Source organism: Blennius ocellaris (genome assembly GCF_963422515.1).
Source record: "Blennius ocellaris genome assembly, chromosome: 13".
NCBI lineage: Eukaryota > Metazoa > Chordata > Actinopteri > Blenniiformes > Blenniidae > Blennius > Blennius ocellaris.
Window position 1 is genome coordinate 17,248,405 of NC_137662.1, and position 26,636 is coordinate 17,275,040.

The following is a 26,636-nucleotide window of genomic DNA, read 5'->3' on the forward strand; positions in this document are numbered from 1 at the left end:
TGTGTTTCGACGTCAAAACCTTTCTGTCTCTACTGTCAGCTTTTTCCATACGAGCAAAATTAGCTGTAATTGACACAGCTCTTTTTACAAAAGCCTTCTCACTTACTCTCCGCACTGATAAGCCCTAAATAGGCGGATTTAACACATCTAGCTTAATAAATGCCTTAATTGTGGCCTGGTTTATTTACTCCTCAGTTCTTGCTGTAATGGAGCCCGTAGTAAAGCAGACTTCAAAGGGACTGAGTTATTCGGTGAGCTCTGAGCTTGTGGCGGCCCCTGCCAGCAGGGTGTTGTTTTGGTTTGGGGAAAGCCGCTGGCACAGAGCCAGGTGTTTTGCTGTTTTTCATACAGTCAGGTAGGCACTGAACAGTCTGATCCTTGACTGGCCTGGAAAGGGGTTAGTCAGTCCGTCATCTCACAGAGGACAATCTGTCAAACGTCTGGCTCTTTGTGTGCTGGAACCTCATCACGGTTGCCACTGCTGCTGCTGCTGCTGCTGCTCAGTCTCCACTGCCCCCACCTCCTCGTTCTTGTCCTTATCCAACCCTGAACAGCAACAACAACAAGAACAGCTCAGGCCCCGTCCTCCTCCTCCTCCTCCTCCTCCTCCTCCTCCCTAAACTCAGCAGAGCTGTTTCACTCTGCTGTCCTCCTCCTCATACCAGAGTCGAGGTTGTCAGCCAGAGTCGGTGGCGAACGCAGCAGCAGGAGGAGCTGTGAGTTCAGATCGAGACAGACAGCCCCTGCTGTGCCAGTTCTGATTCCTCTTGCGCTGGAGGCTGATACGCCTCCCATCAAGCAGCAATAATGCCAGATTATATCACTCATCTAGCACAGGCTCCTCTCCTCCCTCTCACTCAACAAGAGCATCCTTCACTGTCTCGCTCTGCTCTTTCTCCACCATCAGTCAAACCCCAGTGAGAGTCCACAACTAACTCCATAATGGTTCATCTTCCCATCACAAAAGATGAGTCATTCAAGGCCGCTCTCGAAGCCCGTGATATCATTAGGAGCTCTCCAAGGTTTTCGCTGTGGGCGGGTACCCGGGCCGACACACTGCGCTCGCCACCGAGAGCCCCCTTTGTCGCACGGCGCCAAAAAGCTGTGCTTTGAAAAACACTCACCTCTGCTGCCCCCTTAAGACAATAGTTCTACCTTCTCCGCAAGAACACACAAAACAAGACGCTTTAGCTGTAGATGAGAATAATAAATGCTTTCAAGTGGGCTCAATCTCGCCGACTGAACAAGCTGCAGCTCTGCGCCATTTCAGAGCTATTAACCTCCTGAGCCATGAAGAAAGGGAGCCCAATTTTAAAACCGCTTATTGTGTCCTGCCAGCCTCGGTAGCCTTCAGACACTGGGAAGAAAAGACTCAACTGTTTCAGGCCTCAGTGAACAAGCGAGAGCGACAGACAGACACTGAAAGAGATTAGACAACCCACCAACGGCTTGTATTGAGTCTGCACACATAGCTGCCAGGACCAAGGTTGTTTTCTTTGTGCGCAGCCAAGTCAGCCAGTGGACTTCTGGTGCCGAGGCTCCGTTACACTCCGAAAACAGGCAATGAATGCGGGGAAAAGAGGGAAAAGGAGGACTGGAGGAAAAGATTTTGGTTGCCGTGTGGGTCATAGGGGTGAGGGATGGGTGTTGCCAAGAGAGATTAACAAGAAACACTGGCATCATTGTTGATATGGGTGTGATCTTCTTCCCACAATGCAGCAGAGCCCTGAGTGGGCGTACATTGGAAAGAGTCTAGGTCCTCACAGGGTTGTGCAGAAACACAAGACATTAAATCAAGGCAGTTTGGAGCGAGAACGCAAAGCTGAGAAACTATTTGGTTTCAGTGTTTTTCCAATTTGTTCTTAATGTGAAGAAAAAAAGAATAACACTCATTATTTCCCATTGTTTCTAATGGCGCTCTCTGTGTGTTTGCACAGCACTTACAGAACCCGGCCAACTTCCACTCAGCAGCCACCGAGCTGCTCGACTGGTGTGGAGATCCCCGGGCCTTCCAGCGACCTTTCGAGCAGAGTCTCATGGGATGCCTGACGGTAGGCAGACACTAATTATGGTTTTTCTCCGAGTTTTTCAGGTACTTTTTTTTTTTTTTTTTTTGGGAGACATGTGCAAAACAATAATTAGATTTCGGATCCTCGAAGGGGTGGGGAAAAAGAAATGGGCCAGTGTGTCCATTTCTGAGGCTTTATCCTACTTTCACGAAACTGGCAAGTTAACTTTGACTGTGGTGTAAGCCAAACAAAACTCATGTCATATTTATAGTGACATCTAGGTCATGCTTTAAAAAAAAAAAAAAAAAAAAATGTTGCTTTATTAAAAAATGCCAGAGTCACTGGTGTTGTCAGGATTACGGGGGTGGTGAGGCACGTCCATCATTTGACTACCCGAAAATTCCCGAAAAACTTTTTCACAAACTGCATATAAAGATCCCGAGGCTGCATTTTTGATTTCCGAGAGTTCAGTGTGTGCTTTGGTGACTAAAACTAAACCAAATTAGATTTTATTTGTAGTCTTGTGCAAGGTGTACAGGCAATGCTACACGATTCAATGCAAATTCATGGAGAACAAGCAGAGCTGTGACTACATGGTGCCGAGGAGGTAATTGTATTGACACCAACACAAATCCACCATTATTAGGCGTGTAGTGGCTGAAATTAATGTATTCCAGTGCTGCTTTGTGCCTTTTCACACACACACACACACACACACACAGGCATGAACAGGTGTGTGAACCTTTCAGTTTGCCCGCTCCCCCACATCGATCCAGGCGCGGGGCCAGAGAGCTGACTCTCAGCCGCACGTGCAGAAGTTGTCCTGAGCAAAGAATTGAATGTTTCAGCACCGAAAGCACTGAAGCGATGTTGAGCCAGGCTGAAGTGTTCACGTGAGCAAACAGATAAATGCTCATTAATGTGTAAATCACGATAAAAGCTTCTTTTTTTTTTTTAAAGGCTGATAAAGAGCCGCACAATGGAACCCACTACTGAGCTCCCTCTCAGCATGGGGCTGTTTCCATCAGCTAAATTGTTTCATCAGACTGGGAGAACAAACTGCTGCTTATCTGGAGAATTACAGCACGCAACAAGTCCTTGCATTCTTTCAGGGATTTTCGTCTCCGTGCCGCTTGTGTATCGGAGCACCGAACTGAAATGTGAACGTATGCCTTGTGAAAACACTTCTTCCACATTGAGAAAACATGCACATGCTGAGGCAGCTAGATGGCTGCACATTCAAAAAAAAAAAAAAAAAAAAAAAAAGAAATGACTGCATGACTTAGGTATTTCAGCTTTTCACTCAGTTTGGTGGATCGTTTAAAAAAAAAAAAAAAAAAAAAGGTTTCTTTAGGCATGGTGTGTCAAGTGTGTGGGCAATGTTGTATTATTTCAGTCTGCAGTCCCACAGTTTTCCGAAAGCACCCACGTAGTTCAATCGCAGCTGTCGTTCACATATCGCCATTTGAACAACAAACAGAAATAAGCTAAAAATAGATAAAAAAAAAAAAATTATGCTGCTTCTTTTTCTCCAGTAGATAAACAGGAATGTGAGTGGCCCAGTAACCCTGTAACCCCTCTCACAGCACTGTTCTCATATTGACAGGAATATGGGCCTGGATGTAGATCCTCAGAGGAAGATTAAGCTGAAAAAGGCTTATGAGGTGAAACACTGTTAAATCCATGTTGAATCTAAGCTAGCCTCTGTAGCTGGCTGCCTGCCTCACACAAACTGCAGGGCAGACTTGCTCACGCAGGAAATTAAACGACTGACAACAACATGATTTGACCGTTTGTCAGAATAGTTCCCCTAATATAATTTGCCTGAATAAATTATGTTGACATCCTGATGTCTACTAAACAGCTCCAGATAAATGTAATCCGATTGCATTGACGGGGTAGTATTGTGTATTATAATCGCTTGATTAAGAATCAATCAGATCCCCCCCCACCCGTTACTGACATAATTTCCACAGTATTTCATTCCCACTAGAGCAGCCACATTACCTGTGACAGAGGCTCGTCGCTTGTTGTTTTGTTGGCCATCTAAGAGGCACCTCAGCTGACCTTGTTAACAGTAATGTGTGTTTTGAGGTCAGGTGGAGCCGAAGAGTTGTCATCGGTACGCTGATTAAAGCTGTAATGGGTTCCCTGCTAATAATCATTTCTCTCCGTCTCCTGACTCCCGTTTAAATCGGCTCGCTTTCCCCGTTAAGATGATGTTAGGGTGCAGGAGGGCCTTGTTTCATGCCTCATAAAGGTTCAACATGTTGTTGAAGTCATTAACTCGGAGGGGATATTAAATTCTCCTGATCTTTGATTTGCTTAGGAGGGTTTTTTTTTTTTTTTGGTCCAGATTTATTGTACATGAACTGTTTCTACATTTTCCTCATCTGTTTGGTAACCTGAACATGCGACTGATGCTTGGAGACAGACACTCGTCATTTCAGGGACCTGAGCGGACTTGTTTGGGGATAACCTTTCTTAAACTCTGTTCGCACTGCGGAGCGACTGTGGTTTGGCTCCCTCGCCTCTCTCGGAGGAAGATGCAGTCATCAGACTCGTCACGACTGTGGATCACTGGAGCGATCCAGACTGCAGACTCCACATTAATCTCACTGTGTCTGCGCGTTCACAGTGCCTGTGTCTCTCTGAGAAGAAGTGAAGTTTTAACGACAGTGGTGGATCAAAATATGACCGCAGTGAAGAAAGCTTAAAGGCTGGATGAATTGATAGATAATATAACAATTGTAAAAATACTAAAGCATGTATCATTCAATAAAAAAAAAATCATGTTTATGTCATTTTGTAACTCCAATATAGTGAAAAAGCCCACACTTGATGATTCACATCATGTCACTTAACGGTTGACAAACCTTTATGTCGATTAAAACCGATGCGCAAAGCTTTTAACTTGCACTGCCTAAATTTGCAAAGTCACACATGTGTTGGATTTATTTCTTTTCTCTGTACAAATCCAGTCCTGCTCTGTGAGAATTGTGCTCATTTTCTCATCACGCAGCTTCCGATGGATCCACAAACGCTTTCAGCCGGTGTTTTAATGGTCAAAACTTGTGTCATGTCGCGATAATTCTATGACGCAGCAGCACTGTCTCTTTGCTTTCACTCAGGTGGTGAGTCGTGTAGCAGCTCAGCAGGGGTTTGACTTGGACCTGGGCTACAGGTTGCTAGCCGTGTGTGCTGCTAACAGAGACAAATTCACCCCCAAATCTGCAGGTAAGAGCCTCCACTTCAACAGAAAAATCAGCAGGTGCATGCTCATACATCATGCCATTGACCGCTACTAATTATCAGAGCATAAGTTTATTTAAAATAACAACAACAACAACAAAAAAAACACAATGAAATCGAAGCTTAAAGTCGTATCTAACATGATTTTACAATTTAGTTTGGTATATGTTTGCTTTTTTTTTTTTTAAAGCTATTAACCAATAAAAGTGTCTTTCAAAGTTGCGATGACTCTGTGGCTTGGAAATGTTTGATTTTTACTGAAGACGATGACCACAGAGATCACACAACACGTCTGTAGAGCATTATAATGTCAAGATATTTTTAGCTACCATTAAACATTAATGTGCTGTTGAGATGAGCTGTCTGAGTGGTAGCTTAAAACAAAACAAAAAAAAAAAAAAAAAACTACATCTACTCAGACAGACAACAGTTGTTCTACACAAGCCCACATGTGTACAACCAGCCTGCCTGCACACACACACACGAAATGAGCGACGGAGAAAAGAAAGACCAGTAACGTTATCCTCAGACATTTAGCTATCAAATCCAATTTCCCCCGATCCATAGCTCCCCCTCCCAGCCTTCCGCGGATCTGCTGGAGCGGCCTGTTCTCGAACATTTGTCAAAGTGAGGCGTACAGAGGCACGAGAGAGGAGAAGGAGATGGATGGCTGGAGAGGTGTCGCTGATGTGTGCTGGACCACTCACTCTGCCTGGCAGAGGGTTGACGAAGCTGCTGTCAGCCAGTCACAATGCAGATAGACCTTTTTTCAGCACTCACGTAAACCATGATATGAATGGTCAAATGTTTTCATTAAATAGTCCTTTAATATTTTTGGGGTTTGTTGGTTTGTTCTTCTTGACAAAGAGAATATTTCAAACGCCTCAAACAGGAACTTGCTGTGACAGTATTGACCATAACGCTCTGAAATCTTATCCCATTACTCCTCATCCGAGCTGGAAATAGATCAGTTTCTGCTTTTCTTTTTTTTTTTTTTTACTCCCCTCCCCTCACATGCTCCCTGATATGAACATTTGCTGAATATCCTCTTTCAGTTGTGGTGGGAAGTGTCTTGTTGGGAGGAACTTAAGTGGTCAGACAGACGTCAGTGTACAATATTGATTGCTGTATTTCTCTCTCTGTCTGTGTTCCTGTGTGGGGATAATGTGATTGTCGTCCAGGCAGGGCTCGGACTGGCTGGGCCCGGCTGACAGTCGGAATCATCTTCAGGCCCGCTGATGGTTCTGGGATCTAATAGAAGACAGCACAGTTTCAGGAAGAGCTGTTTATGCACGGCGGACAAATGGCAACTATAGTGTAATTATGCGTTGGGCTGGGTAGGGGGCAGATAGGAGATACGAGGCAGCCAGTCATCAAACCAAGCAGGCGGGCTGTTGGGGTGGGAGGCAGATGTGACTCAGGGCAGATCTTCCATACAGAGCATCTGTCTTAGCTCCCTTACAAGGGCGTCTTGTCTGAGACAACAGGCGGGGGGGTGATAGAGATGATACATGGCTCAAAAGCTCACACATGCACCCATGCAGCAGAAAAGCATTCCGGCCATGCTGCTCTGTTAGCTGTCTGCATGCTCGCATTTGTGTATTTTCCCTGGCTTTTTGTGTGTGTGTGTGTGTGTGTGTGTGTGTGTGTGTGTGTGTGTGTGTGTGTGTGTGTGTGTGTGTGTGTGTGTGTGTGTGTGTGTGTGTGTGTGCGTGTGCGTGTGCGTGCATGAACGCATGTGGGTCTAATTGTGCAGCAGCAGCACAATATTCTGACAGTCTGCATGGCGACAGTGCTCTGCAAATGTGACACCTGAGAGCCCAGACAAGGGCCAAGGAGTCTGGGATGCAGTCTGTGGGTCTCCCCAGGGTAAGAGGCATACTCTCAGGGCTCTGCAGACACTTCCTTTCAACGCATCGGTCAGATGAGACATTGATAAGTAATTATTGCAAATCGGCTTTATAGTATCGTGCAAGTTATGGGAAATGATTTTGGATGGAGAACTTTTAAGCGAAGAGTCTTGGCAAGGCGGTAAGACAGGCTATGAAATCACACAAAACTGCCACTATGGCATGCATAAAAATAATGCAAATACAGCAATGAAGCAACGGTATTTATTTATTGGAAGGAGAATTAAAGAAACCCCAACAAGACAAGAGCCACTCAGGTCTTCTGCTCATATGTGTGACGTCTTCATGGACACATTGGAGCTACAAAAAATACCCCAGTTTTTACCTTTAGATAGTAAACACTCATATGTACTTCTGCATATGCAATCCACATGTCACACCAGTACAAGTAAATCTACTTATTACTCGACAATTTCAATTTATTTTGACTTTATCGGTTCAGGATTGTCAAAAAGCTAGAACGACAGAGTGCTTCTGCTACTCTTACCAAAATGATTTGACTTTGACTTTTATTATCTGGAAGTTCTTCAATATTACTTTTGACGGTACAGAGAAGCAGACCGTACAGTTCAGTGACACTCTGGTGAATCTCGTCTGAGATTGGACAGTTGTACGACATAATTTATGGGCTCCTGGAGAATACGTCTTATACTGTAATGGATATGGACACGAAGCTCTATGTCTCTGCTTTCTGGTAGTTTTAGGGTTTTTGTTTGACATCACAAGCGGTCCAGTTTTGATTCGTGAGCAAGCCAAATCATGTCAGCCGCTACAGTGCAGGAATTTAAAGACTAAATGGACAAATTTGAGTTAATTGTAGGTTTCATTACGAGAACCTTAATTATTATACAGCAAAAAACCAACCGTTAACCTGAAAAGATAACAAATTATGCAAATGATACATCTCTTTTTTGAATTGTAGGAAAATAAAATCAAGCTTGTAGCATATATTGATTTCTATTTTGGTTTATATACATATAGGCACTTGTGTGCCTTGAAATACTATATATTTATTTTTTTACACTGAATTTCGGTAATACTGGAAAAAAGAATATGGAATTAAATGAGGTTTTCTTGCTCATACTTATCATTGAGCATTTTGATTGAATTTTCTAAAGTTTTAATTTTTTATCGGTTTGTATTTATTTTGTATGACTTCACCAGTTTTTTTCTTCTTCTTCACATGTTCAATATAAAGATCTCAATCGGTACAGATTTCATCAAGACTGAAACAGCCCAAACCCAAATAATAATAATGCTTAATTATTATATAAATTATTATATTTTTTCATGTTTTAAGATTAAGTTATAAGCTACGAGTTTACAGATTGAAAATCCTGATGGTGGTACATTTTTTTCTTTTTTTAACCAGACTGTGGCAATGTGTCAATCTTTCAATTGCGTAAACAATTTACAGGGCTCTTGTTGCACTTGTCGCACCGTAATAAAAGTATAAACTGACCCACGGGACCTGGAGAGTGAAGCAGAGATTTTCTGCAACAGCAGGCCGCCGCTGATGAGCTGTCTGGAGATTGTGACCCTGCCGTGAAGCCTGAGGGATTAGCGTGTTGCTCTAATCTGGAATCAGCCAGTGAAGAGACTTATCTGCTGTTAGGCAACGTAGCATTAGCACTGTTAACTCTCGGAGCCAGCGAAGATACGCAGCTTTGCCAGCGTTAGCATGCGAGCACCTCGGCATTATTACGGGTTTGAAACGAGTCGCGTTTTTCTGCGGTTGTGCCGCTCGGGTGCCTTATAAAATTCTGCAGCTCATTTATTAATCTTTGTTTATGTTTTACTGCTAATAATCTGCAGTCTGCTCCAAACAGACTTCCAAGTCGGAGGTTCATTAGATAATAGGCACGCAGCTGCTTTACATAGATGAACAACACTAATAGACTGAGCTGTGGGGCCCCTGTGAAGTTCAGCAGACAACAAATCAGATTATCCACATAATCTGTCAAGGGTCTTTGCTGTTTCCTTCACTGGTTTGGATCCAGGCATTCTGTCACCAAACTCACAACAGTCGGTTGGGTTTTCTTTACACAGCGAAAAAGAAAAACCTCCAGAAATAAACACGCAAAACTGTCAATTATCTGCTTTACGAGCAAACTTTTCCGCCTCTCCTTCCAGACAATGTCTCCTCCTGATGCATTTAAATGAGGTGAAAGTAAATCTCAGGTGTGACTCAAGATTGTTTTGAGTGTGTATTATGTTTTGAACGTGACTTGACACGCTCCGGATTAGAGGAAGCTCCTCCCTGGAATGATAGCTATTTTTATAGAAAACAACTTTAATGTTTAAGTCAGACACAGGTCGCTGCTTGTTGCTCTTCTGTCACGATCAAAGAAATATTAATAATTATGCTGCACTTTCCTTACTGGCATCAAGCACAAGGTTAAACCATCACTGTGATGCCTATTGTTCTTCTTGTCTGACGCTTTTGTTGTGTTTTTTGTCATTTATAGTTTATTAGGTGCATTATTTTGGGGTGCATTCAGGAGACATAGTAAGTCTTTAGATGAATAATTATGAGGGGTTAACAGAAATGGTATACAACTGGATGGGGGATTGGTGGGTGTCAAGCTTCTACCTGAAACCTCGATGTGGGTATCCCAATTTAAGGGAAAACAATTCTATTCACACATTTTACATCCCAGCAAAACTTCTCTGAATCCAACATGAAATCTCTACGAAGTGAGGAGCCCCCAAAACAGCTGTATTTATGTGTGTTACTGAAAGGGCTTAGTTTGTCACTCTCACCCCTATTCACATCTTAGGGCAATTTCGAGTCACCGATTAGCCTAAAGCACATGTTTCTGAGGGGGAGGAAACTCCTTCAGATAAAGACAACCCATGCATGTACAGGGAGCGCATGCAAACTGTAGAAAAAGACCCCCGAGCTCAACCCCGACTTCAACCTGAGACCTTCTCCTTACAAGGCAGGAGCTCTGACCTGTTCTTAGGCCTTTTCAAAATCCCATTTTATAGTGAATTGATTAAAAAAATGGGGGGGGGCGGTGGACATATAATGTAGTGAAGCTGATATAAAAAACAAATCTATTGGCAGAATTGTGAGCAGCCGGTCAGTAAACATCCCTCAGGAGGATCTGGTGCTCCACATCAGGAAAGCTGACGCTCCGCTGTGTCAACAGTGACAGAAAACTTCCAGGGTGTGGCTGTAACTCGGCCGGAGTCCTGTGGAAAACACACCCACGTGAAGACACACACACTTCACAAGCCCGCGTCGCCCATAATTCAGCATCAGTGAAAATAAGTGCCCCCACAAGGCTGTGTAGGCTCACTGCACAGTGTGTGGTATACACACACACACACACACACACACACACATCCCTCTCGTCTTTTAGCCTACAACAATCCGACATGTCTCCCACTTATCTGTTTCAATTTACTTTAGCCTGATTGATTTTTCTCACCCGGCCTTGCTTTCGTACTTTGAGCTGTGTGTGTAGAACTAGAGCAAGGTGTAGGCATCCTTTGTTACTGACCCAATCAACCTTACAGACTTTTATATTTAATTACTGCTGAGTAAGAGCAGCGCACTGAATTATTAACAGGAAATGGGGTATATTTTTAGCACACGGGCCTCTCCTCTGACACTCCGCCGGTTCGCTTTAGATGATGAAACCCCTCTGCAACCCCGACACTACCATCAAACTTTCACCATTAAGTTTATAGAAATAAAGCTCATTGGGAAACACTTATTAGGGCAGCTGCATCAGTTGCCTCTGGCTTATTGGGCCCCTCAATCACTCGCCACATAATTGGTTTGGTTTACACAGTTGCAAGCAAATTCATTTTGGTAAAATCCCCAGCTGAGTCGGCCTTGCACTTGCACCTGTCAAAAGCGGACTTAAATCCTCCTCTTATTTAGGGCTGAATGATCTGTCACCCACACCTCAGGACTCAACACCCCCTTCCCCACCACTGCGCCCACAGGCCTGACACATCCTTCCAAATGTATATTTCCAGGCAACAATGCCGTTGTTGTATGTGTGAGATATTTTGTGAGACTGTTGATGACGAAGTGCGGAAAAAAGAGAACCTCCTTCCGCCGTCACACGCCCGGTGGGCTTTTCGTTTTGCTCTGGATGCACTGCAGCTTGGCACATGTCAAGAGTTACGGTAAAGCGGAGGGCAGGACAATGACGTCTTTTCCTGTTCGTTCATTCAGACGGTGTTGGGATTGCACCTCGATGGGTTACTCAAGGAGCAGGCAAAGAGAATGTGAACTCGGATTCACCCTCTGCCCGTCTCTTCTTTGATTCAGTTGCACTCAGATGTTCTGCTCACCTCTGATGTGTCTTGTTAGTTGAATTTGCAAAGTGGCTTCTGATGAAGATTGGGGGGGGTGGCATGTTGTCAGGATATATTGTCCTGCGGGCAGGAATCCCCTCTCTGATGAGGCTGATAACTACACGTCTGTCTTTGAATAGATTGATCTGTCTCCCACTTCCTCTCTCTCTCTCTCTCTCTCTCTCTCTCTCCGTCTCTCTCATTCTCTGGCTTCCAGCTTGCCTGCATAGTGTATTAAAGCTCCACCCATTTATGCAAGTTTGAAATCTGATCTCGCAGGGTTTTTTTTTTTTTTTTTTTTTTCTTTCTTTCTGTTCTCTGCCTGACAAATGGCAGTCACATTGCCGGATTACGCACGAGTGCATGTCTGTTTGTGTCTGTGCGCTGAGAAACAGAGAAAGGGAGAGCTAGCCTGAGCACATCAATTACAGCGCCTTACGACAGAGGTGAGAAGCGCCCGAATATCTTGCCTCCTCTATCTCCACTCCTGTTTGTCTACGTTGGCTCACGCCTTTATCTCTGTCTCTCATCCTGCCTCCAACTCTCCCCCGGCTGTCTCCACTGCTCCCTTCCTCTATTTCTCTCCCTCCCTCCCACTCTGCCTCCCTCCCTCCCTCACTCCCTCCCTCCACCCTGCTGTCTCGGGAGTGTGTTGGAGCCGGTAGCAGGTACAGCAGGAGCCCATTAGTGTAGAGCCCCGCTCTGATTGGATAAGCTGGAGAAACTGGGAGACTGCCTCTGAATAATTGATGTGCATTGTGCAGACGCTGGACAAGGGGAAAAGACAGATCAGAGAGCAGGGGAGGGGGAAGAGAGAGAGCAGAAGAGAAGAGAGGAAGTCAGGGAGAAGAGGAGTGAGTGGAGTCAGGGATATGAGGCAGAGTGAGGGGTGATAAGGCAGCAAGCAGCAAAAGCTCTGAGAGTTGCCACTGGCCTCTGCAGGAACAGGACCATTTGTGACACTTGAGTCTTTTCCCTGCGCTATGAAGGGAATGAGATGAGATGTGCAGGGACTCTGCTTGGCTCTGGGTAAGTGTGAGCGTGCGTGTCTGCGTGTGTGTTTCTACACAAAACTGTTTGGTATCTTAAATTGGAGTGTATTTTGATGCTCTGGGCAGGATCAGGGGTTACAAGAGGCCAACCGAGCCACTGATTTAGATCCGGGATGATGCTTTCACAATTAACCGAGGCAGAAATTAGTTTTGAGGTTTCTCTCGAAAAGTATATATATTTCTCAAGCAGCCTCGATGCGAGGCTCATTGTGTGTGTAACTTCTGTAATTCAGGCCTTAACAGACCTGTGGATGTGTGGTGTGAAGTGTGGGCCATTTACTCACACAGGATGGGATCAGGACAGATCAGCTGACCACAGGTTTGACCTACATGCTGCTCATTCCCCCAGGGTTTTTGTTTGTGCGACTTGTGTGTGGGTTGTGCAGTTTACTGAAGTGACGGCTTGTTTTGAGGTATTTAAGGTCAAGGCGACAGTTGTGGGTTGGTTTTTTTTTTCGTGTGTTGTTCTACAGGTTTGGTGTCAAAGACGGGCCTGAAAAACAACTTGGTGGAATAGTTTTGAATTGTTTCGACCAACAAGATGCAAGTGTTTTTGTGTCGGTACGCATTTAGTTTGACACTCTTAATTCCCACTGTGATATCTAATGTGCCGAGTAGAGACAGTGTTGTGATTCGGCAGCATCATGCATGCTCTCACTTCCACTAATGTATGATTCCAAATAAAGGTGCTTCTATCCATGTCGGTGTGAAGAGTACAAGAGTATGTGTGATAGTGTGTGTGTGTGTGTGTTTCTGTCAGGAGAAGATGACCCACTTTTCCACTGTGGGTTCTTTTTTTAAGTTGTTGACCTGTGCTTGGAGCCAGAGTCGGTCTGCTTGTTCACTCATTAGAAGAGGAGAAGAGGAGAATAGGGGGGCACGGTGAGGAAGAGGAGAGCAGAGTGTAGTCATGGACGGACAGTGCAGTTAAAAGTGTCCAGAGGGCCTGCTTTTTGTTTCAATCTGTTAAAAGTCTTGTCATAAAGGTGTAATGTACCTGTAGTTGTCAGATGTGTGCCTCAGAAAAAAAAGGGGGGAGCTAATTTAGACTGAGTAAAGGGCAAGTCGGGCAATAAAAAAAACCAACACGGTGCTCCAGGCTGTTCCATCAGTGTTTAATCTAACCTTCAAAAGTGACAAGTTAATTAGCGAATGGCTGCTTCGAACAACAGCGCCGTCTTCCACTGACCTATGTAGTAAACGTTTTTGCCACAATGCGACTTCCAGTGAGCTGCAGAACTTCCTGTTCGCCCGCGCAGGGTGTAAACCACCGAAAGCGTCTGCATCCTCTACCTCGTGGCCGCATGCAGCCTTCCTCCTCTCAGCGCTTTGTGTGTATCACTTACTCCACACACTCTGGTGACCTCCTGCGACTGCTCCCTGCATACTTCCCATCAGGCCGCTGAGTGACTCATTCACGACATTTGACTTTGAACTATGTGCGTGTTTGTGTTTGTGTGTGTGTGTGTGTGTGTGTGTGTGTGTGTGTGTGTGTGTGTGTGTGTGTGTGTGTGTGTGTGTGTGTGTGTGTGTGTGTGTGTGTGTGTGTGTGTGTGTGTGTGCGTAACTACTCTGTTTGTTTCAGCTACCCCCCCCCCCCCCCGTGAGTCATTGCTTCACTTGACATCCGTTCGCCCACCTTTCACTTAAAAGCAACGCGCAAAAGAACGTTGTGTCAGATCCGCAGCCTGACAGTTGAGAAAAGGACTTTCTGGTCAGACACGTTGATGCTATGTGTTGATAGCAGCGAGGGAGGAGGCTCCTGTTTTTTTGTTTTTTTTGCCACAGGCTGTACGACAGGATGCCTTACAGGAAAAACCTAATTTGTTCACTCCTGTTAATCACATCCAAATCTGCTCAGCACTTCACTCAAGGTGTTTAGAAATCTTCCCTAGAAACTTATGAGTAAAAAGGCCATAACTGGAATTTTCACCATCCCCCCCCCCCCCCCCCCCACCCCAATAGTTGTGTTTTGAAAAGAGCAGCTGTGGGAAATCTCACAATTCATGATTGTTTTTTGGGGGTTTTTTTCTCGCCCTGATGATTTCATTGGCGAAATGAAAGACTTGATTGTGGAAGTTGAGACAAGGAGCGTATGTGGTTATAATTAAGCATGTGATCTTTACGAGTTCCCCTCCAGTGACGCGGAGCTGCACGTGGCTCATTCACAGCTTCATATCTTTACAAAGCTCACTCACACAGACATTTATAGTTACTTCACATTCAGTTTCGGGTTTTTTTCTACTCTTATGTCTACATACTTTAATGTAGATAATCCATGTGTGATCGGATCAGATCATAATGAGTTTTGGGACTTTTCTCATGCATAATTTGAACGACCAAGACCCAAAGCTTAGTCATTTAAAGAGGACACATTGAATCACAAAGCATCCACACTGACGCCAAAGTCACCAGTATTTCATATCCTCGGTGTCAAATTCAAGAGGTTAGTGCTACAAATCCTGCTCTGAAAAGATAAAACCTACTCAGCTGGCGTCAAAGCATATTATCACAGCACAGTAGATGTGGCTTTCAATTAGTTTGAGTTACATGATGATAATAAACATCTCTTTGTCACTTTAAGCAAAAAGGAGAGATACATCAATAGTTTGTTACCCATTTATACATTTAAACATTTGATTTTGATATTTGGTTGGATTAAACAAGTAGTCGACGTGGGGTTGTGTGGCATTTGTATTTTCTAACATATTTGTTATACGCCTATTGTTTGTATTAATCATTACTTTTATAAAAAGTACATCTGCTGTGACCTCTCCATTTGGACGATGCACAAACAAAGCAATGAGGCTGGAGTCAAATAACAAAAATACAGTGCTGCATGTTATCGGGCTCAGTGCTGTTGAATGAATCAATTTCTTCAGGGAGGTGAGTCATTAGGAACAAGTTGCAAGGCTTCATAATAAGGTCGGTGGAAGAGGAGAAAGGATTTAAATTAGTGCCACTCATCGCTTTGTAGATCTTATCCGTACAGATTTTGTGATGGACATCTTTTGTTGTGGTTTTTTTAGTTTTTTGTTTTTTTATGAAAGAAGAAAATACAGTCGGTATTATCAAAAAGCACTGAAATCACCTACAAAAACGTCTTTTTCTCAATCTACTCATAAGTGGCCAACAAATATTAAACTAGCGATAGATGGTTTGCATCAAAGCATCTGTCCTTGACGGTTGACATTTAAAGCTGCAATAAATATGATACAAAGAAATGTTGTTCTTTGTAGTAACTGTCAGTCAAGCTCAGTTTCACTCGGCAATAAAATGTAAAACAACACTTTGTCTTTCTTCTGGTAGCCATCTGCAATACGGAGATCGCACATTACTCACTCGAGCTCCAACATCTCTGCACCTTTAGTCGGATGTAGCCATCATACTGCAATATGTTTGGTGTTTATGCTGACTTTTATACCTCTCCCCCGTTTAAAAATGTGCAATTTGAACCCCACAGAAACCAGCACCTGCAGGAGATGTCAGAGTGACTCAGGTAGAGCTATCCTCCCTTTCTGGGCTGCAGCATCTCTTTGGCTTGTGACCCACACACATCCTGGGGAGGAAGGGATCTGCCCCACTCCCTCCATATCCACCTGTCCTCTGTCTAGCATCCTTTCATCCATCCTCTACCGCCCCCCCTCTGTCCTCACGTCTGGTGTACTGCCAGGGCGTGTGGATGGAGTTCTGTTAAACCGTTGAGATGAGAAAACTTGCACTGCTTTATCCAGTGAAAATGAACAAAACCAGAACAAGGAAAGAAAAAAAAAAATATTCAAAGTCCATTAAATTTCAAGACAATGGAACCAAATATGACATTTAGAGTTCGAGGTCCAGATTTGGAATATTCTGATTTGTGTGAACCTTGATGTGACAAAAGCCTGGTTTTGGTTGAGTGTGATTTCTGACAGAGCGTTCTCTCTGCAGGGCATGTTTGAGTTGTTCTGCCTCCAAGCTGTTGAGACTAAAGCCTATTTGATATGCTCTTCTCTTGGAAGAAGTTGGCTTAACAGAGAGGGGGCAGGAAGGGGGATATCATTGACTGCTTAAATGGCTTCCATTACACTCCGACAAAAAGCATGAATTTTCTTTATTATTATCGTTATTATTTCATAGGATTTTGTCTTTCCTCCATATTCGCCTTTTTTGCATATTATTTTGTACCCGCACAGCACAGCACAGCACCTGCCAGTGTTTTACAGCAGTCTGTGTATTATATCTATTATAAATTGCTTCTTTTGATCATCCCACACATCGTCTCAGAAGGCTTCTCTGTGTAGTTCTGCAGTGTTCATGCAGGGTTTTTTTTTTTCCCTTCTTTGTTTGTGTCGTTTTCAACCAAACTAGAGTGGCGGTGCATGCATGGTTATTACATGTCTCCTGTAAAAGCCTGGTGTGACCAGATTTTCTTGGTTGATTTCAGCAGCAGATTTGATGCGAGGGTCAGGACAGGACTGTCCACTGAAGATAAGAGTCATTATGAAACTATACTGGCTTCCTCTCCACAATTTGTACATTGCACTTACCGTATACCACCCAGATTCCTGTTTGACCTGTTTTGTGCAAGTCAGTCGAGTGAGCTGTGCATCTGATGCTTTACTCTCTTACTTTGCATTAGTTTCTGTCAACACAGACAGACGAGGCACAGTGCCGCCTTCATCTAAAGGAAATAGTTTCAATAGTCTCTTGTAATTCCTGCTCTCCAACAAATATGTTCCTGGAACATTCAGGAACTTGGTCACGTACCCAGACTGTGCCGTGTGATGTTGCACTGTGTCAGGGCCTCATCACGCTTGTTGAATCGGTATGTCTTTGCAGAGTCGTGGCTGCAACTGCTTTCTTAAAAGGAAACAGGTGCACCGCTGTTGCTCTGGATTTTATTGTCATGCAGTGCGTTTATGTCCCTCCAGAACACAGTCAGGAAAGAAGACAGTCCAGAGTGCTCAGATGAAAACCCTCCCCAGACGGTGTTGTGTGAAGAAAATTCACACTTGAGTTTCTTTTTAGAATTGCACCACGTTGGTGCTGCTTCTTTTGATGAAATTAACTCACAAGCTGGTTTTAATTAACACACTTAGGTTAACCTATTTGCTTGTGGTTCCTTTGTGCTTTTTTTTTTTATTTTATTTTTCTTGTATAAGCCAAAAATATGTCCTGGTTGAAACAAGAAAATATATCATTCATGAAATGAATATCGATCGAAAATTGAAGAAAAGTGAAGACAAACATCTGTGGACTAATTTAAAGTCATCCACAAACCTAACGTGTATATTTTGGGATTGTGGGAGGAAGGTGTTCGCATGGATGCACAACATTACTTATTTGCCTCCAAGATCGCAGTAAGCGTCACTCAATTCAATTGTTTGTGGTGAAAATTGCCCCCCCCCCCCCCCTCCTGATATTTGCCATGCACAGATAGAAGTGTGCTCACAACACTGAAAGTCTGACCCTGTAGCCCGTGCAGCAGGTTTGGTAAAGTGATTCACACCAGGGAACTTTCCAACACTCCTCTGCTGTTGGTCTCCATGAAAGAATTGCGGCGTGTGCGTGCAGCAGCGTCACGATTTTCGCGCCTGGAACATGTGGAGCGTTGGATCAACGAAAGCGGGGTCGCTATCAGCTGCCGTTGCGGCTAACTGAATTATGTTGGGGCGCGCGCATTTGAAATACTAGGAGTCTCTGTCATGAGTTCTCTGGCAAATGATATGCTCGGTAGCAGAAGGCTTTTACCACACACAGATGCTCACACACACACACACACACGCACACGCTGCACTCTCAGAGTTCATAGTAATTAGCATTTGGGTTTCCTTGTAAAAAGGACTCGTACACACACTCTGTCATTAGTTAATGGGCCCTGAAGCCTGTTACCAGGGCTTACTCTCCCTCCCTGCTGCTCCCAGAGGGGCTGGGGTGAGGTGAGAACGAGCCAGGGCCTCTGCTATCAGTCAGCCATACAGCATTAAATACAGCTTGAGTGAGGAGGACCCAAATGTCTCTGGACATTACTCAATTAAAAGCCCCGCTCCGAAGAAATGGAGCTGATTGGAGAGGGTTCAGGAGAGCTTCCTGAGAAATCTACTTATCTTTTGCTCGATGGACAGAGGAGAAGACCACTTGTTAAGGAGAGACGTCCAATGAAAACACTTTGAAAGAAGACAATAGCTTCAGATGAGCTGCAGAGGCCCGAGTCTTGCTTGTAGACATTCGCCACTCAGACTGTGTTATTACTCATGAATTTAAAAGGATTGCTTTATTCTTCTTTGAACTTTTCAGTCGTCCTATGAAGACATCAATGCATTTTGATGTCTCCGCTTGCAGCCGGAGCGTCTGAACTGTGATAGCCCACATGAATTCACATATTGGGTTTTGTCTGAGCTCAGCGGCAGCTTCTCTTCAAGATAGCATAAAAAACACTGCAGGTTTTCTGCAGTCCATATGTGTAGGTGTAAGCACTGCCATCCACACCCGGGGTACACACCACACCCACAGACTGAGGCCCCTTGAAGAACAGGTTTCAATCCACTTCTAAACAAACTCTGATGTGATTCTCTTGAAGTGCGGGGGGGGGAAAAAAAAAGACGTCTAAAAGGACCAAACACGGGATGTGACAGGTGTCAGGACCGCCGTCTCCCTGCAGCAAGGTCTTTGTTGGTGTGTGCAGTGGAAGTTTCTGCCAATTCTTTGACGCCTTTAAGTGTTTTATAAGTGACTCTGAGCTCTTGGGTGGTTATAACACCCCCGAAATAATCTCAGTTGTGCACAAAGCATTGTTCTGAAAGTTATCTCCCATAAGATAGGGCATAAAAGTTTACGTCTTTTGTTGTAATGCAAAAATGCTGGATTAAATTGATCCTATTTCAGTATTTTACTCCGAACAATATAAATGTCATAAAGCCTCCTCATTAAACTACTTGACATACCTGTTAGAACTGTTATGTTACTCCTCCTCCACCGATAAGCCTAATGTTACACACAACCGACAATCTGACTATTTTCTGACCAACCTGAAAAGCTGTCAACACACCATCACTGACGTTCTACACAGCTGCAACCTAATCCCCCAGATATCCAGTGTTTCAGCAAAGCAGTGGTATAACTCCCCATTTCGCATTCAAATAGCGAAGGAGAGTCCAAGTGAAGAGGAAAAGTATTCATCACAAGCGTGCATGTCATATTTGGAGTTTCATGTTTTAAAGTTGCATTTTTATCTCAAAATTATCGACCAAATAATGCCTTGAGTGTGATTAAACTCAGCATTATGCATCATATAAATTTCCCTTTCATGCCATTTAACAGGTGGTTCAAATAGTTATTGTGAGTGTTTCATATTTCAGTGGAAGCCGCTGAGAGAGAAGGGAGTGCAGAATGAAAAAAAAGCTTGGAAGTCGATGACCTTGGCTTGTCTTTCTGAGGAAGCTGTTAGAGCCTGTAGCATAAAGCGTATCATTTAACTACAAGCTTTTATTGTAAAATAAATGAGAAAAGAGACAAATTAAAAAACGAAAAGTGTCTTCTTTTCATTCTTTTGTATTCTGTTGGCTGGTTCGCTTGTGCTCTGGGCGTCCGCGCCTCGCGTTTGCCTTCAGCGAAGTTTACAAAACATCTCGGTGAATGGTGGTCCGGACGGATGACATCAGAATTGCATTTCGGGTTGTTAAAAATGACTTGAGAGAGCAGTGCGGGTGGGCATCGGATAGGGCGCTCGGGCAGAGTGATGAGATGAAGCAAGAGCGGCGCAGTGGGGTAGTTGTGGGTGTGTGATGGTGTTGGCAGGGTGGTTTTCACGAGGGGGACTGTGAGGTGAAGACAAGGTCGTGTACACCACGCCAAGCTGGCTCAACATGCACGATGCCCCGAGCACACCCTCGCTTCATTATGAATGACTTGTGGCCTCGGCAGCTTGTTTGATTCAGCAGCTCGTAGCTACACTGGTGTGATAAGTCAACAACACTCACTTTTGTCCCCTGTCCCTGCAGCTCTCTCTCTCTCTCTCTTTCTCTTTCTCTTTCTCTCTCTCTCTCTTTTTCTTTCTCTTTCTCTCTCTCTTTCTCTCTCTCTTTCTCTCTCTCTCTCTCTCTCTCTCTCTCTCTCCCTCCCTCCCACCCCAAAGCGACTCCCATCACTTGTACTGTGAGCTTTAGGTCTAAATGGTGGGTTGCCAGTTGAAGAGACAGTCCCTCGGTGTGGAGGTGGTGATTTAGTGTGGAGATAAGCTCTCAGTAATGGCAGGGTGGAATAATTCCTCTTTAACTAGGAGGCTTGGCTCTCTCCACCCTCTCGAAGAAAATGTTATTCCCTCCTTTGTTCCTCCTTTTTTTTTCTCCGCTTCCCTTTACTCCTCTTGTATTTGTAAAGAGTCACTTGCCGGAGTAGATATTAATCATCCACTGAATATATTATCAGCTCAAGCAATTTAAACTCAGTATATCATATTGTCTGTCTTACTGAAGGCAGTTTTTTTTTTGTTGCAAATGTTGGATAAACACAATATTTCACTTTCTAAAAGCTGGCTTATCTGGGTCTACAAGTCTAAAAATACCCTCTTAAATTATTTATTAAAGTGTAGAACACCACAACCTCTCTTTTGTTAAATTGTTGTTTGTCAAGACAACTTTTCTTTGACTTTTCAGAAGCAGCTTTGTTTTGTTTTGTTGAATACAGCTTGATTCAAAATAGACAGGTTGATTGGCATGGGGGGGAATGGGGGGGGCAACAAACAATCGAATTGGCACGAGGCAAAACATCTCTCAGCCATTGTCTTCCTGAAGAGGATGAAGAGGCTGATTAGTCCTCAGGGATCTCAGAGGACATGCTGAAGAATACATTGGTGGTGATGAATGTGGGAAGTGAAGCAATCGCTGCTTCTTGTTTTCCTGCATGTCGCCTGTCTGCCCGATCGCTCTGTTTGTATTTTCTCCTTCTCGTCAGACAGAGAAAAAAGGGAAGTCCTTTCTGTGGATAGATTTCAGTTGACTTCTTTTTTTTGCAGCAGCAGCAGGTAGATGAAACTGTTGAGAAATCCACACAGGCAAAAAAAAATAAAAAATCAATGGAAGTTTTTTTTTTTTTTTTATATTATGCTGCCCTCCAGAGGGATCAGTCATAACTGCAGGTGAAAATCCTTAATACACTACACAGAAACTGTATCATTATTGTATTCTCAATGTGCTCATGCAGATATAAAACCTGAATATGCAGTACAGACCTTGCTGTATGTGTGTGTTTTTCTATTTGTCTCTGTGGAGACTAACTCATGTGCATCTGTGTTCATGTCATTGTGTTTCCATTCACAGCCCTGCTGTCCTCTTGGTGCGAGGAGCTGGGTCGTCTCCTCCTGCTGCGTCACCAGAAGAACCGGCAGAACGAGCCACAGGGGAAAGTGCCCATGCAGCCCAGCATGAACAGCATGAAACCCGGCCTCACACACAGGTCAGGAGGAGGCAGGCTGAGTGGATTTGTTACCGTAACGCACATTCTCGAGTCGCGTCGAGGTGAAACGGCATGGTATTGGCAGACTTGGGCCAGGTTTATTGTATTAAGTGACTCAGGAATTGTCATTCTTTAAAGGTGATATGTTAACATAACAGTTTTTATTTGGCTTGAACGTACCATATATTCTAACATCTTTATCATTGCTTGTTTAGAAAAAAAAAAAAAGATGCTGGAAAAAGTACCAGCTTGTTTGGGTAGTTGGTCATCTACATGATTGTTACTGTAGATGCTATAATACAATGCTTGTTAGTGTAAATCCAACAGTTTTATCACGAATAACAACACTGATTGAAATCCAACATATATAATCATTTTCAGCGAAAAACAAGACAGTTTCATGAATTAAATAAAAAAAGGAAACTTCACATAAAACACTATTATTAAAACTATCAAAACTTTGAATTCTATTGAAGTTTTATTTAACTTGTTCACCCCTAAATTGCTCAACTTCTGCAGCTGAATCATGTGCAGTGTTTGAAAGACATAATGAGTTTCAAGAATGTAAGGGGGTCAAATTACGGATGTTTGTCTTCAAATATAACAAGTATGAGGAAAAGTTTACTAGATAAATGTAAAGTAAACAAAAGTAATCAAGTGCAGATACGTGAAAACCTACTAAAGTCCTCGCAGAAAGTAGAAACACTAGTTTACTTGCCACTAGTATTGTCAGGCTTTAGAGGAGAGCCGGAAAATCTGAGCAGAAGTTTAGTGATTCGGGGTGGAGGGACTCACCAACACAGAGCTGGGATGTGAAGTAATGTTTTTGGAGAACACAGTGTGCTCATTCCTCTCGCTCTCTCTCTCTTTCTTAAAGAAGAAGGAGGCCTGCAGTTAGTCATGAGTCTCGTTTGTCTCCGCGGAGGATCTTGGGATAATGTTGAGCTTTTTTACGAGGAAATATTGAGCATGTCGTTCATTCCAAGAGCAAAACCCCGGAGTAAAAACAAGCTGCTCTCCAAAAACAGCAGTTCCTTCCCACTCCACTGGCCACTTGCCTCCCCACATGAGGATTTAGTTTGTTTATTATGTGCTACATTCCCTCATATTTCACCCATGTATTTGTTTTATATCCGAATGCTAAACATTCCAGTTGTGCTCAAACTATTCAATCCCAGAAACTCTTATGCAATGAGATAGATAATGTCAACACAAGCAGGCCTTTCTGGTGTGTTGTGTTTCTTTGGGCTTTTTTGGATTTCAAACTTGGTTTTCAACCATTTGGTCGGGTGTTACCAAGCTTTTCTGACTTATAGGGATGAAAATGTTGAACTCTAAAGGCTGAGATGTTCGGGGATTAGTTGTTAGAGTTGTCGATTGAGACTTAGCCAAAGCAATGGCACCACAAGATGACAAATAATAGTGCGCTTGTGTGTCATTTTTAATCGGCCGATATCCTGGTTCATTTCATGTTGGAAACTTGATGCCATTTGTTTCAAAGTCATTCACAACCTTCAGTGACGTGAGGTTGTGATCTTCTTTCCAGTGATGGCTCCTTTCCCTATGACTCTGTCCCCTGGCAACAAAACACCAACCAGCCCCCTGGGTCATTGTCCGTGGTTACAACGGTGTGGGGCGTGACCAATACCTCACAGAGCCAGGTTTGTCCCCGCATGAAAAGCAACCACTGTGCTGTTCATCATCATGAATTCTTCAAGCCTGATGGATATTCTCCTTTCCTGTTTGACGCTTCGTTAAACGCAGGTGCTGGGTAACCCCATGGCAAACAGCAATAACCCCATGAATCCCGGAGGCAACCCCATGGGATCCGGCATGTCTGCCAGCGGAGCGGGACTCAATTCACCTCAGTTCAGTGCTCAGCAGCAACAGTTCCCCAACAAAGGAGGCTCCAACCAACCGTACATTCAGCAGGGCATGTACGGCCGGCCCGGCTACCCCGGCGGTCCCGGGGGCTACAGCGGGAGGTAAGAACCTCAGTTTATGCGTCTTTGATAATCAGTTCCATTTTGAACATATCGATAGAAACGTACCCTCTGCGTCTTTTTTTTCTGCCCCTCCTGCAGTTACTCCGGAGGCCCTAACGCCCCACCGGGAGGTATGGGAATGACCTCCCACAATCGCCCCCCTGGTGATTTCACTCAGCCAGCTGCCGCTGCCGCAGCTGCTGCTGTTGCTGCCGCAGCTGCCACTGCCACAGCCACGGCAACAGCCACCGTGGCAGCGCTGCAGGAGACCCAGAATAAAGACATGAACCAATATGGACAGGTACGGTGCACACCTGCTAACAGATGCCTTGCAAATAAAACGGGAAAACTGCACACAGCTGTTTACAGGGCAGGCAACATCTGCATTGACAAAAATGTTAATTTTCTTGAAAATGCAATTAGGCAACGCACCCCCATCCTTGCACGAGTCTTACTCAGTACACAAATCTGTGGTTCTGGCTCCAGATGTGTCCGTCGTTTCAAATGGGTCCCGCACCAGCCTACAACAGCCAGTTCATGAACCAGCCAGGCCCACGAGGACCCCCCGGAGGAATGAATCCGGCCAGCATGGGATCGGCCATGAACAACCCCAATATGAGCGGGCCTCCGATGGGGATGAGCCAGGCTCGGACCCCGGGCATGGGGCCTTTTGGAGCGCACAACCAAAGGATGCCTCAGCAAGGGTATCCCGGCGGACCTCGACCTGGCATGCCAATGCAGGGGATGAAGAGGCCGTATCCTGGGGAGGTGAGTGAAAAATCAGACAAACCGACGATTTTATTGCATGGAGCACTTGTGTAACTTTTTTTTCTTCCTTTTCTTTCAAGTTGAATTACGCAGGCCAGCAGTACGGACCTAACAGTCAGTTCCAACCTCAGCAGGGGCAGTATCCAACATCAAACGCAACCAGGCCACTACCCTCTCCCAACTACCCCAACCAGAGGATGCCAGGGCAACAGGGCCAAGGACAGTATCCACCCGGCATGCCTATGGGCCAATACTACAAGGTTTGTTATTCCGCATGATTTATCCACACAAGGAGGCTGGAGCCTGACACGCATTCATTCATCTTCCATACCCTTTTTTTTTTCATCCATGTTGAGGGTGCAGGAGACTTTCCAAGCTACAGACGCTTTCATGCACTGTGCAGTAGAAAGGGATAAATACACACGAGTTACATTTATTGCACAGTTTGGTATATAATTTGGTGTGCAACGCTATAATCTGGTGTTTTATTTCCCTTGCAGCAAGAGCCCTTCAATGGTCAGAGCACCAACTTCTCTGGAGGTGGATACTCTTACAGCCAAGGCAATGGGGTATGTTTTCACTTTCAAAAGCAATGTGCCAGATGTGTTCTCATTATGCTTGTAAAAAATGAGTTTAGCAAATGTTTTCCATGCTATACTTTTTTTTTTTCTTTTTGCAGCCTCCTAGACCTGGTAACTACCCTCACTCCCCAGTCCCCGGAAACCCCACACCCCCCATGACCCCAGGAAGTAGTATCCCTCCGTATCTCTCGCCAAACCAGGATGTGAAGCCCCCATTTCCACCCGACATGAAACCAAATATGACGGCACTTCCGCCCCCTCCTGGTGAGTCCACCCCCCCCCAGCGGGTCTGAAGCAAGTGTTTCACATTTTGTCTGCCTTGTGCCATGTGCTCCTTCACTTCATCCCACGAGTTTTCACAGTGACTGATGAAAAGCTTGTCTTCCTGCTCCCGCAGCAAACCCCAACGAGGAGCTGCGGCTGACGTTCCCCGTCAGAGACGGAGTGGTGCTGGAACCCTTCCGCCTGGAACACAACCTGGCTGTCAGCAACCACGTCTTCCACCTTCGACCATCCGTCCACCAAACCCTCATGTGGAGGTAGCGACGCTCATTTTGCACACCTCAATTATTCCTAAACTAATCAGCCTTTTTATTTTTCCCCCTTCACTTGGGTTCAATCCTGGCTTGGAACAGTTATAGCTTCACGATGCAACAGACAACTAGAACTTCATAATGTGAATGCAATTAATCAAGGCATATTTTTTCAAAGCATGTAAACCAGAAGAACCAACAAAGCTGTACTGATATGCTCTGTGTGGTCATCTAGTGTCATTTATATCAGTATATGTAGCACAGCAGAAGAAGGTCATGATCATTCAGTTTTAAAAGTGTCCATCACCCAGTTCAGGGTAAATGTGCCAAAAATGAGGTTGATGTCAAAGAAAAGGTTATAGGTTGTGACTAATGTCTTTAAAATACTCAAGAATTCTGACGCATCATCTCTATACACCTGAACGTGTGTGAACAGCGGCTACTCACTGAAGAATTGTTGGTTTTTTTTACTGATTCATCACCTTCTGATACCACTTACAGTATTTTCCAATTATATGAGACAAAAGTCGAAAAATAATTTTTGGATTTTGACCATCGCACCACTATCCTTGTCAATTTAATCATAAAAAGTGAAATATACTATGAAAACTGCAATTATCGCTTTCTGTATGGATATAGTGTTTCTGGCCAGAAACTAAATTATATGGAGCCATGCATTGATTTTAAAATGTCTAGTTAAGTTCCTAGTGCTCCTATTAAATATGATTCACTCCAATAAACTCTGAATCACTGATCCACCTTTATAGGTCACATTTTCAGGCTTTTTCGAAATA

The 26,636-nt window shown here is 44.2% G+C and overlaps 1 protein-coding gene across 2 annotated transcripts in view; it reads left to right on the forward strand.

Annotated features, from left to right (window-relative positions):
* Positions 1 to 1,939: 1,939 nt before the first annotated feature.
* The window catches only part of zmiz1a (zinc finger, MIZ-type containing 1a), a 32,062-nt gene continuing 7,365 nt past the window's right edge, over positions 1,940 to 26,636 (forward strand). For both annotated transcript variants that reach the window (XM_080507242.1, XM_080507243.1), the window contains exons 1-11: positions 1,940 to 2,051; positions 5,141 to 5,246; positions 21,840 to 21,975; positions 23,522 to 23,636; positions 23,740 to 23,960; positions 24,060 to 24,261; positions 24,447 to 24,728; positions 24,809 to 24,988; positions 25,229 to 25,297; positions 25,408 to 25,573; positions 25,707 to 25,848. In XM_080507242.1, the coding sequence (XP_080363368.1) occupies positions 2,037 to 2,051; positions 5,141 to 5,246; positions 21,840 to 21,975; positions 23,522 to 23,636; positions 23,740 to 23,960; positions 24,060 to 24,261; positions 24,447 to 24,728; positions 24,809 to 24,988; positions 25,229 to 25,297; positions 25,408 to 25,573; positions 25,707 to 25,848 (1,634 nt within the window). In that variant the 5' untranslated portion in view covers positions 1,940 to 2,036. The remainder of the gene's footprint in view (positions 2,052 to 5,140; positions 5,247 to 21,839; positions 21,976 to 23,521; positions 23,637 to 23,739; positions 23,961 to 24,059; positions 24,262 to 24,446; positions 24,729 to 24,808; positions 24,989 to 25,228; positions 25,298 to 25,407; positions 25,574 to 25,706; positions 25,849 to 26,636) is intronic.